We start from the raw sequence: 13,890 nt of genomic DNA on the forward strand, positions 1-13,890 counted from the left end.
TCTAGGGTTTTTTCTGTGTTTTCTTTGGTCTGTCTCTCAATCCTTTGAAGATACCTAAAGATAATTCTTTTGAATTCCTTATCAGAGAGTTTCAATTCTGCTTCTTCCTCAGGGATATGTTCTGAGTCTGTATCCTGTTGCCTTGTTTCTAGCATTTTATCCTGCTTCTTTGTGTGGACTGTGATGGTCTGTTGTCTCCGAGGCATCGTGATGTTGTTGTATTTAAATCTTTGTTTACTGTTTGTGAAGTGCAGCCAAGGGTGATTCAGGCTCTTCTTGGTGGTTTTTATCATTGGCCCATTGGTGGAGAAGGAGGTAGTGGCTCTCACTCAGTAAGTGAAGTCGCAGGAGGTGTGGGTGTATTTGTGTCTTATGGGTCCTGTTGTTGTCTTCCACTGAGTTAGACACAAATTACAATTGAATAACCATCAAAAAACTAAAAGCACATGGACAGAAAACACACCATGTAATCACACAGGAACAGTAGCCAAAAAAAGAAAAAAGAGAAAAAGAAGAAGAAAAAACAAGAAAACCTGTAATATTTGGGGATAGGGCACTAAGAAAAAAAAAGTAGAGAAGGAGAATAATGAAGGGGAAAAAAAATGGGAAAAGTGGAAAAAGAGAAACAAGGAATGGGATTAACCACAAGCAAAAAAGGGGGGAAAAAAAAGACCAGTTAAATTAAAAAAAAAAAAAATTCAACCTGGAACAGGGAAAAGAAAAAAATGCTGAAAAGTAGGACCTGGCAGGGGAAGATTAATAATAATAATAAAAAGGACAAAAGTATTAATGATAATAGTTGTTTTAAAACAGACAAATACAAGGAAACTAATCCCCCCCCAAAAAAAAGAGAAAAAAAAAGAATCGGTGGAAGACAGGGCAGGGTACCCAGGCTCCGTCTGAGTACATAGACTGTGATGGAGTTCCTGTGGGCCCAGAAGGTAGGTGGTAGTGTGGGATGGCTACACCTCCATTCAACAAGCGGGTGTGTGGTATGAGAGTAATGAGAGGAATGTCATACCTTTTCAGTCTTGCGGGTCCAGAGTGCCTTTGGGGTTGCTGGAAAACAGAACGTGTTCTTAAACCCCAGGAATCTGTGAGAGCACTGTCTCTTTAAATATATGAAATAGTCAACCCACTTTAAAACCTTCAAAATGGCGGCACCCTCCAGTCTGGCAAAAGTCCACAGCTCAGCCCGCCTTTCTCTTCATCTTCTCCATTTATTACCCAGCCACTGTGCACAGTCCTCCTTGCAGTCTCTGGCTAGATGGGCTGATGTTTAGGTTAATTCTTAGGTCCTACCACCACTCAGGAATCTCCAACCTGTCTGTGCTGTCAGGATCACTCAGGATCGCTGCCAGACTGCAGCTCCGTATGTCTCCTTTTTGGTATTTTCACTCAAATTCTTCTGCTAGTTGGGGTTTAGTCCTCTTCTATATCTTTCCCTTGAAGGCTCAGGGGTCCAGGATTATCTTCTGTGTCTGTGTTAATTGGTTTCCCTTTTCTTTGTTGAAGAGGTCTCTGCAGTCTTTCTGCCTCATCTGCCATCTTGCTGGAGAGCCTCCACAATAAATTAAAAGAGTCTTAATGCTTTAGATATCAGATGGTTTAAAATAATAGGAAATATTTCTTTCTTTCAGATAAACATCAATGGACAGGATATTAGGACCTTTAATGTAAGATATCTGAGGGAAATCATTGGAGTGGTGAGTCAGGAGCCAGTACTGTTTTCTACCACAATTGCTGAAAATATTCGCTATGGCCGTGCAAATGTAACCATGGATGAGATAAAGACAGCTGTCAAAGAAGCCAATGCCTATGAGTTTATCATGAAGCTACCACAGGTAAAGGCTCTGATAATGCAGTCATTCTCAAAATTAGCAAAATTAGAATTTCACTTCACAGAGCTCAGTTCTTTCCTCAAAGGTTAAGCTAATAATTGAGTTGACAGGTTTTCCAGCTTCACTAGGTAAGTTCTTGGAATTATTCAGTCTCTGATATAAGGAGTATAGCTTTGTATGTGAATAATGTAAAATTTTATTCCAAATATGTTATTAGCTTTTATAATTCAGCATGCATTTATTCTAATTTATAATCTATTGTAATTGTCAAAATAAAGCCACCTATTGTCTTCATGAAATACTAGAGACTCCAGCTTTTTTCTTAATTGCATCAATTCCTTTGTTTTCTTTTGTAGAAATTTGACACCCTGGTTGGGGACAGAGGAGCCCAGCTGAGTGGTGGACAGAAACAGAGGATCGCCATTGCAAGAGCTCTGGTCCGCAACCCCAAGATCCTCCTGCTGGATGAGGCCACGTCAGCCTTGGACACTGAGAGCGAAGCTGAGGTACAGGCAGCTCTTGATAAGGTCAGTGGTCCCTAAACATATGAAGGGACAGCAAAGTGAAATTTTATTGTTGAAAATTCTTTCCATTGCTTTCTAGAGTCTGAGTAGATAAATAGAAACATGGGGGCAAATAAAGCTATTTCCTGAAACTATTGATTTCTCCTTTCTGACATGTGACATTGTCTGTGGAAAGAGGTGAATGGTACAATATCTAGCTTTATTTGACCATGGTTTAGTGAGCCCAGATCCAGATATTTTATTTCTTGGTGCAGCTATAACAGAAATACCACAAGTGGGTGGTTTTAATGAACAGAAATGTATTTTCTCACAGTTTAGGAGGCTAGAAGTCCAAATTCAGGGCAATAGCTCTGAGAAGCTCTGAGTGAAGGTCCTTGTCTCTTTTCAGCTTCTGTCCCTTGGTTCCTTCATGATCTTCATGTGGTGTGACATGTTTTCTTGCCTATCTGTGCTTCCTTTTCTGTGCCTAATCTGTTCTTTTTATGTCTCAAAAATGAGTGGCTTTAAACACAGTACACTGATATGGCCTTATTAACATATTTCCAAATGGGATTACATCCACAGGTATAGGGATTTATGACACAAATTTTTGAGAGACACAGTTCAGTCCATAACACCAGGCCTATTCAGTGAGTTATTTAGCTTCACTTTATTTCTTGGTCATAGGATATAGCTTTTGTCAAAACTAGTTTTGGGTATTTTAGCAACCTGGATACCTAGGCACTGATCTACCTGAAAATGCTTACCCTATTGTGTAGGCTGTAGCATCGTCATTATTCATGAAGTTGAATTGATACTTTTCAGGAAATAAAGTTCAACTTGTGTTTATGAAGTTGTCTAAAAACAAAAAAACCAAACTCACTGCCATAGAGTCAGATCCAACTCATGGTGTCCCCTCCTTGGGTTTCCAAGGCGGTATCACTACAGATTGCCCAACCTTCCTTCCGAGGAGTGGCTGGTGGATTTGAACTGCCAGCCTTCTGGTTAGCAGTCAAATGCCTTAGGCACTGTGCTACCAGAGCTCCTGAAGTTGTCTAAGTGAATAGATATATAACATTTTAAGAGCACTGAGCTCATGTGTCTGACTCAGCTATTTCTAAACTGATCATCAGTATCTTAAGCTGAATCTTCCTAGGAAGAATCTTTCTTGTCACACTTTCGGTGTCAGTACTATATCATTTGTAATAGCAACACATTATAAAAACCAGAATCAGATGATACCACATAAATAAGTTTTGACCACTTAAAAATATATTTGATTTAAGAAAGTTTATTAATAAATGTGCAGTTTCCTTAATAAATTCCATTCAACCTACATCTTGCAGTTTTAGAGACTAGCTATGTGAACCTCATTTTCTTCGGAAATTTGTAACTGAATCCTAAATAAATGCAGCTGCTTGTATGCTATAAACTGTAGTTAATGAATGTTTCTGGTATATCAGATAAATATTTCAGCTTATTATATAATTTAATTTAATAATGATTAGTGATATGATGATAATTACAAATTCTTACATGTACATTAAATAGTAATATTAAGGATACTGGTGATTGTTGCACAGTGTGATGAAAGTAATTGATGTCACTGAATTATACATGTAAAAAAATGTTTAAATGACAAATTTTTTGTTATATATTTTGTATATACACACACATACACACACATACACACATCACAATAAAACAATAAAATAAACAAAATTTAAAAAATAACCACAACAAAAGATATTACATATAAAATTGGCATTTCATTGGTTAATCAAAAGTCACTTAAAGCAGTAAATAATAAAACATAAATTAAATAATAATTTTAATTTAAAATATAAATGAATATTCATGTATCAGCTTCTTGATGGATAGACTTTTAGGATAGTCAAGTAGGATAAGAGAGGTGTTTGCAAAAAAGTAGAACAAAAGATCCTATTTAGCCCTAGGGGCAAGGTCTCAATTTTTTCAGAACAGAATTATTGAAGATGTTGTTTTTCATGTATTGTTCCTGTCAAACAAATTATGGGCTTGCAAGTTTAATTAATATTTATTAATTATTTATTTAGTAATTAATTCATATTTGCTAGTTATTTCAGTCAATTTTAAATGTTTTTATATCCTCTAGGATTATGAGAAGAGTTGATAACTTTTCAAGTATCTACTTAAAAATAACTGATTAATCACTTTGGATTTTTTCTTTTTTCTTTTTCTTTTTTTTAATTGTGATTTGGGTGAAAGTTTACAGAGCAAATTCACTTTCCATACAGCAGCTCACATACACTTTGTCTCATGACATTGACTGCAATTTCCCACAATGCAACAGCTCCCCTCCTACTTCCTCCCCACAGTTACCTCTTCCCTGTGTCCTTCCCTCCATGCACTCCTGCCCCTGAGCTGTCTGCCTGTGCATACACAGCCCTTCTGTTCTCCCATGATTGATCTCTCCAAGGAGCATATCTACCTAATGTAAATGTTTAGCTCACATGCCTGTCTTTTGTTTGGCTGGAAGCCACAGGAGTGGGTTCAATTCCAGACCTGAAGGGTAGCTAGGGGCCCTAGTCTCGGTGGTTCCATCAGGCTCTATCAGACCAGAACACTTAGGATTTTTTTTTTTTTTTAAGTTCCTGAGAAATTCCATTAGCAGCTTGGGTTAAGAAGTTAAAAACATGGGTTTCATCACTAGACAGACTGAGACTGGGATCCTGGCTTTGCCCTCTCCTAGCTGTGTGACCTTGGGCAAACCAATTAACTTGTCTAAGCCTGAGACATCTGAGAAGTAACTGGGAAGAAAAAAAAGAAATAATATAGTAGGATTGTTGAAAAGATTAAATATGGTAGTATGTATAAAGTTATTAGTGTATGTCTACAGAAAACTTGAGATACGTTAATTACTGTGTTTATTTTTATGATTATTGTTGCCATGCTTATTATTAATTTTATTGCTTTGCCTAACATATGGGAAAAATGTATGTTAGCTGCTGCTAATATTATGGTAATTACCATTATCATAATTATTATTTTTATTGATTGCTGAATAACAGACATATTTCTATATAACAAACTACCCCAAATTCAGTGGCTTACAACAGTAATTCTGGGGGTGGGCTAAATTGATCCTTTGTTATTTTCAACTGAGTTCATATACATGACTGCATTTAGCTGGAAGGTCAATTTAGCTAAAAGGCCTAAAAGGCCTCACTCACATACTGGGCATCTCTGTTGTACTCTGTGTGGTTTCTCATACTCCAATAGCCTAACCTGGCATCCTTACATTAAAGTCTTGGGGCAGTATGAAGAGGACAAAAGGCAGAAATTATAAGGCCTCTGACAGGCTTAGACTACAGAACTCATAGTGTTACTTCCATCACATTCTGTTGGTCAAAGCAAATTACAAAGCTAGCCTAGATCGAAGGAGCCTCTTGATGTGATAAACTATTAAAAATTTGTGGCTATATTTAGTCTTCCATAGTGTGCCCTCTGGCCACAGTTATTTACATTTCTCTAATGTAAAATAAATTGACTTCCTTTCAAGACCTTCAAAATTTCAGATGATTAGGACATGGGCACAAAGTCCAGGGTTTCAAGATCTGCATCTGGTTCAAATATGACTCATAGTGACCCTTCCTTGGGTTTCTGAGGCAGTATCACTACTTCATGTGCAGCTCATCTTGATTCAGAGACCTGAGAACTTAAGAAACAATTTATCTTCCCCACATACTGTTCTGGTTACCTAGAGCCACTCTGACAAGAATATACCACAAATGAGATAGCCTTAACAAAGAGGAGTTTATTCTTACAATTCTTACAATTAAGTCTAAGTTCAAAGTGCCAGGCTCTAGGGGCTGGGTGAAAGCCCCTCAACCTTGAGGTCCAGCTCTGCCTCCTGTTCCCGGCCCACTGGAGCTAGAGGTGTTTCTTCACTCAGATAGCTGCTAGCTGCTGAGGCTGAGAAGCCCCAAGGTCGACAAGTAAAAAGGCACAGTCCCGATGTTACCAAACCACAGGGCAGGCCATTAACATAAGTCCCTTGTAAGTCCTAAGGTCAGCAGAGCATAGCAGGCTGCTGAGCAATGGCTACATGCAGGGTCCAAACGTGCCATAGGCTAGAGACTATTCCCAAGGCTTCTCCTTATATACAGGAAGCAGACCACATCCCAACGACAGCTACTCAGCTGCTTGTGGTAGCTCCTACCATGGAGGTGATTGCCAGTCTCATTATGGGGAATAACTATCATCAGCTACCCAGCCACTCAACCAGGCCCAGCCAAGTTGATACACAGACATAACTACCACACATACACCCAAAGAAAGACTCTATTTCCCCAAGCAAAGTCACATTCACAGGTGTAAGGTTGTTGTTAGGTGCCATTAAGTTTGTTTTGACTCATAGTGACACTGTGTACAACAGAATGAGACACTGCCTACTCTTCCACCATCCTCACAATCATTGCCATTCTTGAGCCCATCATTGTAGCCACTGTCAATCCATCTCACTGAGGGTCACCCCCCTTTCTGCTGACCCTCTACTTTACCCATCATGATATCTTTCTCCAGGGACTGGTCCCTTCTGATAGCATGACCAAAGTATGAGTGACAAATTCCAGCCATTCTCACTTCTACAGAGTATTCCAGCTGTACTTCTGAGACAGATTTGTTCATCCTTCTAGCAGTCCGTGGTATATTCAGTATGCTTCACCAACACCATGATTCAAATTATAAGTTCTTCAAAATAAATAACATGCTTTTCAATATAAGGTCATTGTCATGGATTGAATTATGTACCCCCAAAATACATACAAAGATTAGGACTTCAATCTGTCTTCTAGGGGGACACAGTTCAGTTGATGAAAGATAGTAAATAATATCTTTCAAAAGGGAAATCCTTCATTTTGTTATGTTGTTGTTATGTGCCGTTGAGTCAGACCCGACTCATAGTGACCCCTCCTTGGGTTTCCAAGGCAGTATCACTACGGAAGTAGATTGCCCCATCTTCCTTCCGAGGAGTGGTTGATGGGTTTGAACCAACAGCTTTCTGGTTAGCAGTCAAATGCCTTAGACACTATGCTACCAGAGCTCCCTAGGAGGCAGAATTAATAACTAATTGATGTTTCTATATCCACAACACTCAGCCCAGTGCCTTGACATAGAATAGTCTAAATAAATATTTACTGAATTGAATATTATGATTTAACTCATTAAAAAATTGTATATGTTAATTTAAAATTTTAACAGTAACTACCATATCAACTTTTGACTCAATAGATACCAACTGAGCTCTGGTAGCATAGTGCCTAAGGCACTTGACTGCTAACCAGAAGGCTGGCAGTTCAAACCCACCAACCACTCCTCAGAAGGAAGGTTGGGCAATCCTACTTCCATAGTGATACTGCCTCAGAAACCCCAGGAGGGGTCGCTATGAGTCGGGGCCGACTTGACGGCATATAACAACAACAACAACATTTATCAAAATAAATAATATGCTTTTCAATATAAGATCATGGATTGAATTTGTGTCCCCCCCAAAAAATATGCCAATTTGGCTTAGCCACGATTCTCAAAGGTTTGGCAGTTATGTAATGATGTAATTTGTAGTTATGTAATGATGTAATCATCTGCCATGATATGATCTGATGTGATCAGCCAATCAATTGTAAGGAGATTGGGGTGGGATGCAACACCCTTCCTCAGGTCACAGCTGTAATCTGAAATAAGGAGAGTTTCCCTAGGGTATAGCCTGCGTCACCTTTTATCTTACAAAAGAAAAAAGGAGAGAGAAGCAAGCAGAGAGAGGGACCTCTTACCACCAAGAAAGAAGAGCCAGGAGCAGAGCATGTCCTTTAGACCCAGGCTTCCTGCACTGAGAACCTCCTAGACCCAGTGGAAGATTGATGGCCAGACACATGCAGATTCCCAAGGAGTGTCAGGCCTACAGATATTGAAAGAAATAGAAAACTGCCCCAAGAGCTGACAGTGGAAGATGTTCCCCTAGCGATGGTGCCCTGAATTTGGATTTCTAGCCTCCTAAACTGTCAAAGAATAAATTTATGTTTGTTAAAGCCATCCACTTGTGGTATTTCTGCATAACTAGACGGCTGGCGGTTCAAACCCACCAGCCACTCCTTGGAAGGAAGATTGGGCAATCCTACTTCCGTAGTGATACTGCCTCGGAAACCCAAGGAGGGGTCGCTATGAGTTGGGTTTGACTCGACGGCACATAACAACAACAACAAAAAGTAGTTGTAAAAAGAAATATAACATCATATTTTTATATTCAGATTTTTTTTAAAGAAAGTTAATAATTAAAAGTTAAAGTTTTCTATCTTCACACATACCCCTACTCATTGTGTTACAATACTAGAGAGGGAAGAAAAGAACCAAAAGATAGACTTCATAGTGATTTTCATTAAATGACTTCATGTGGTTTCATTTCAATGTGTTTTTGCACATAATATACAATTTAGTGAGTTTTAGTATATTTACAAGATTGTGTTTTTCAAGAAGGGTAAGGAATTAGTATTCCCTTTGTTTAGGACTGCCTTTCATTACAAATTCCATCTGAAATTAAAGAAAGTCCAGATAAACAGTTGGTGTCTTTGAGTCTAGGGATATTTATTTGCCAGTGTCTTGTCATAATTAGGGTGTCTGATTGCTATGAAAAAAGGTATCTTTTTTTTGTGTGTATTAAAGCTCTGCTTTGGCTAAATATTCTTTGTCGAGGGTGAGAGTTACTAACTGTTGAATTCACAGACATATTTTGTTTTCCTACATACCTGTTCTTCACTCACAAGTCTGACTCCATTTTCCTGTACTAATCTGTTGATGTTACTGTTTTGATAATAAGTTGATGCTTTGACCTATTATTATCAAAGTAATAATAGTTATGGCAACAAAATCACTATTAGCAATTTAATCATCAGTGTAAGTATTATTAGGTTAATCAAATTATTTCCTACATACCTTATCATACGTGGATCAAGCTATACAACTTCCATATCAGTAAATATTTGTCAGAGTTTCCTTGAGGTTTTTTATAATAACAATCGAAGAGCAATCTTTAATGTTGTCTAATAGAGCTATGTTCTCCTCTCTCTCTCTCTCTTAATATTTTTATTCTTTTCTATTAATTTAAACACAATTAGTTTATCTGGATTTCAGTGTAAGGACTCAAGTAGAGATGACATGTTATGTTTTGCAGGTGACTACATAATTGTCAGAGTAACTTTTGTTATGTAGTCTACATTTTGCCTACTGTTGGGCAGTATCATCTTTATCCTGTACTAAATTCTTAAATGTTTTGAATCTGTTTCTGGACTTCCTGTTTCATTCATGGATCTAATTTCCTCTTCATGTCCTAGTTTCCTTTGAATTTTACTGTTTTAATTACTGTAATTTTAACTCTTTTAATATCGGGTAGAGATATTCCCCTTTTATTTGCCTTCCTTTTTGGAATTCTTGTAGCTATTCTTTTTGAAAATTGAGATATAACTCATATACCATAAAATTCAACCTTTGATAATATACAATTTAGTGGGTTTTAGTATATATACAAGGTTGTGCAACAACCATGACTATATCTAATTCCAGAACATATTCATTACTCCAAATAACCCCAAGAAACATTGAGCTTCTGTTAATGGTGGTGGGAAACTTTGGAAATGGATACTGATGATGGTTATACATCATGATGAACATAATGTCACTTAACTGCAAATGTAAAAAAATGCTGAAGTGGCAAAGGTTTTGTTATATATGTATTTATCACACACACACCAAAAAAAAAGAAATCCATACCCACTGGCAGCCATTCCCCATTGCCCCTTTCTCCCAGCCTTTGGCAACCATAATCAATTTTTGATCTCCATGGATTTGCTTATTCTGAGCACTTCATATAAATGGCCATAATATGTGGCCTTTTGACTCTGGCTTCTTTCACTTAATGTAATACTTTAAAGGTTCATCCATGCTATAGCCTATATCAGTACAGCATAGCATTCTGTTTTATGGCTGATAGTGCTCCACTCTATGGATTTACCACATTTTGTTTATTTAATCATCAATTGATGAACATTTGAATTTTTCTCATTTTTTGTTTATTGTGAATCTAGCCTCTCTTATTTTTAATTTCTATTTTTAATGAGTTACTTGAATTAGTCTATATTCTAATGAACCTTCTAATGACATGGTTTTATTGTTTCAGAGTAGGTTTAATCATAAGAAGCTGTCAGCCTAATAGGACTAATGATTACAAAAAGAATAACCATTATTAATGACATAACATTAATAATTTGTTGGGCATTACCCAGGGTTTAAATACCTATCAGTACATCCACCAAACCAATAGGTCAGTTCACTGAACTATGTAGATTTTAGTGTGCATAAAAATTACTTGGGAGTGCTTGTTAAAAATCAAGATTACTGGGATCTTTTCAGAGATGCAGATGGCCTTTGAACTATAATTTGAACAATACTGATTCAGAGGTGCAATTTCACCTAAGCTAGCTGCTGTTGTCCATCAAATTACAGTCACAAACAGAGCTTTCAACAGGAACCCAAGAGAAGTTCTCTGGAGAAAGGCTTTCACTTGGCAACCACTTCCCTAAAATGCTTTTGGTAAAGGGTCTTGGTTACCATTTCACTCTGGACTCAGGGGCCTCAGATAAGTACTAGTGAAAACACTTAAGGATCAAACCTCTGTTTTTCTTGAAAAAAAAAAAAAAAAACAAAAAAAAACTACTGTAGGCTTGCAAAGTTCCCTAAAATGCTTTTGGTAAAGGGTCTTGGTTACCATTTCACTCTGGACTCAGGGGCCTCAGATAAGTACTAGTGAAAACACTTAAGGATCAAACCTCTGTTTTTCTTGAAAAAAAAAAAAACAAAACAAAACTGACTACTGTAGGCTTGCAAAGTTATCTGTCCTCATACTGAGGGGGTTGACCTCCAGTCTAGTTCAGAACTCAAGTCTGACTTTAACCTTTTATAGAGGAGTGATGGCTTTGCTCCAACCTCATGGAGATCTGGAAGATGAGCTGCCTTCATCAACCTGAAACATCTACCCAAATGCTTAACTGTGCACGTTAATTTACAGTGTGTCAGTATGGTAACCCTGCTGCACCACACTTTTGTCTTTTTTCCCTTTAGGCCAGAGAAGGCCGGACCACCATTGTGATAGCACACCGACTGTCCACAATTCGAAATGCAGATGTCATTGTTGGGCTTGAGAATGGAGTTGTTGTGGAGCAAGGAAGCCACAGTGAACTGATGAAGAAGGAAGGGGTATATTTCAAACTTGTTAACATGCAGGTATCTGCTTTCCAGTAATTTTTCTTCTGTTTGCTTCTCAATATCGTATTCTTTATGGTATCAAAAATATGATGCAGCTAACACCAGACTGAGAAATAAGAAACTTCAAGATGATTGAAAATAAATATCTCAGAATTTAATTCAGAATAAATGAAAGAATGTACATAAGAGAGAAGTAGGGCAGTGAGAGGTGAGGGGTAGGGGAAAAATGCTGAAAACATTCTGAATTAATTCCTTAGGACAGAGATTCTTAATTCTCTAGGGAATATGTTCAAACAAACAGGACCTTTCCACCATGAGATGAGGTGGATTAAGAGATAGATTTAAAAGGTTCATATCAGGCTCTTGGTGGTTGGTAGGAGGTCTTAAGTGATTTTAAAATGCTTACCAGATGATGTTAATATATGTAACAGCAAGATTCATGACTCTCGAAAGTAAATAGCTTGGTTTTCTTAACCAATAATTCACTTTGGTTTATTTCTCAGAACAAGTTATATTGATAAATTATTACTTTACCTTATTATTAAAAAATACAATTTATTATGCTTCATTATTTGAACAACTTTACAGAAAAACCTAAGAATATTTTACTCTATAGATATGATTCAGGTATTTGTCAAAGTATATGTATTTGCTTTGATATAACTGTAATTAGTGTGCACACACATTTTTGTTCTTTTTCTTAACTTTTCAGATATATATCATCCAAATACTATCATTTTAATTGATACTTAACAGCCCATTATATTAATGTGAATAAATTGCTTCGTAATTTCTCTAAAGTTAGATATTTGGTTATTTCCTCTATTTCTCTATTCTAAACATTGCCACTTGTGAGCACAAACCCAAAAACCAAACTCACTGCCATTGAATCAATTCAACTCATAAAGACCCCACCTTGGGTTTCTGAGGTGGTATTTGTACGGAAGTAGATTGCCCAATCTTCCTTCCAAGGAGTGGCTGGTGAGTTTGAACCTCTACCCTTCTGGTTAGCAGTCAAATGCTTTAGGCACTACGCCACCAGTTTAAAAAAAAAAAAAAAAATCAGTCAAAATTCACCTTGTTTTCTGACAAATAAGTCCTCTAAGTTATATTTCCCACATTATTTGTCAGTCTAGGAGACTGCCAAAGGTATATGGACAGCTTTGATCTTTCCCTAGTCACATTCCCTAAGCTTTCTCATCTAGGCAAAATACAATTGAAGACTGAATAGTGGACTGGTGTGGTAGAAAAGGATTATCATCAACTAAGGGCTTTGAGCAAGTCACCTAACAAAATTAAGTTTTGGCATCCTCACTTGTAAAATGAACAGGGGCTTGGACTAAGATGACATCTGACATTTCTAGTATTCTGTGATTCCTAGGAACTATGAACTTCTCCATCCTGGTACCCATACCTTCCTACTTCTGATTTAGGTTTGCCTTCCCACTTACTTGTTAGTGCTATTGGAGATGTGGAGGAAAGTACCGCAGTGAGCTCAAGCCAGTGTTCTTCCTTTTCCTCCAATCCAAAAGACCAACCCAGTTTAATATAACCTCATCTTGGTTTTTTGTTTTGTTTTCTTTGTTTAAGTAGAATGATCGGTGTTTATGTGATAGGTAGACTATTGATTCTTATTTTTCATTTAAATGTATCTTTTTTTTAATTTAAATGTAATGTCTTATTTTTAAAAATCTAAACACTACTGAAATGTGTATCTTACAAATTTAAAAATCTCCATAATCTAAACCTATAGAAATAACCATGGATAGCCATTTAGTATTTATTTTTAATCTTTGTTAGTCTAAAAGAGCTAAACAGACACTCCAAATTTCTTTAAATATTCATGAGATTGAGCATCTTTTCACAGGTTCAGTGGCCTTTTTTTTTATTATTATTTCCTCTGTGAAAGTGTTTGTTCTTAACCAGGTCATAATTTTCTTATTGATTTAAAAGAATTCTTTGCATAATGAGGAAGTTCTTTTCATGTACTGGAAATATTTTTGCCTGCTTTGTTCCTGCAATTTCAATGTATTGTTTGTTTTTCTGTTTTAAAGCTGTAAATTGTACATGATTAGATTATCCATCTAAAAAAAAAAGCAGGATAAAGTGGTAGAAACAAGGGAGCAGAATACAGACCCAGACACATCCCTGAGGAAGAAGCAGCATTAGAACTCTCTGATAAGGAATTCAAAAGAATTATATTTAGGTATCTTCAAAGGATTGAGAGATAGACCAAAGAAAACACAGAAAAAAAC

At 36.9% G+C, this 13,890-nt stretch overlaps 1 protein-coding gene across 1 annotated transcript in view; it reads left to right on the forward strand.

The window, feature by feature from the left end:
• The window catches only part of ABCB4 (ATP binding cassette subfamily B member 4), a 125,109-nt gene that overhangs the window by 48,696 nt on the left and 62,523 nt on the right, over positions 1–13,890 (forward strand). The window contains exons 12-14 of the mRNA XM_007956621.2: positions 1,641–1,844; positions 2,198–2,368; positions 11,492–11,653. Coding sequence (XP_007954812.1) covers positions 1,641–1,844; positions 2,198–2,368; positions 11,492–11,653 — 537 coding nt within the window. The remainder of the gene's footprint in view (positions 1–1,640; positions 1,845–2,197; positions 2,369–11,491; positions 11,654–13,890) is intronic.

The sequence above is a fragment of the Orycteropus afer genome, unplaced genomic scaffold (genome assembly GCF_000298275.1).
Source record: "Orycteropus afer afer isolate SDZICR_OR568_19922 unplaced genomic scaffold, OryAfe1.0 scaffold00644, whole genome shotgun sequence".
In the NCBI taxonomy this organism is placed as follows: Eukaryota; Metazoa; Chordata; class Mammalia; order Tubulidentata; family Orycteropodidae; genus Orycteropus; species Orycteropus afer.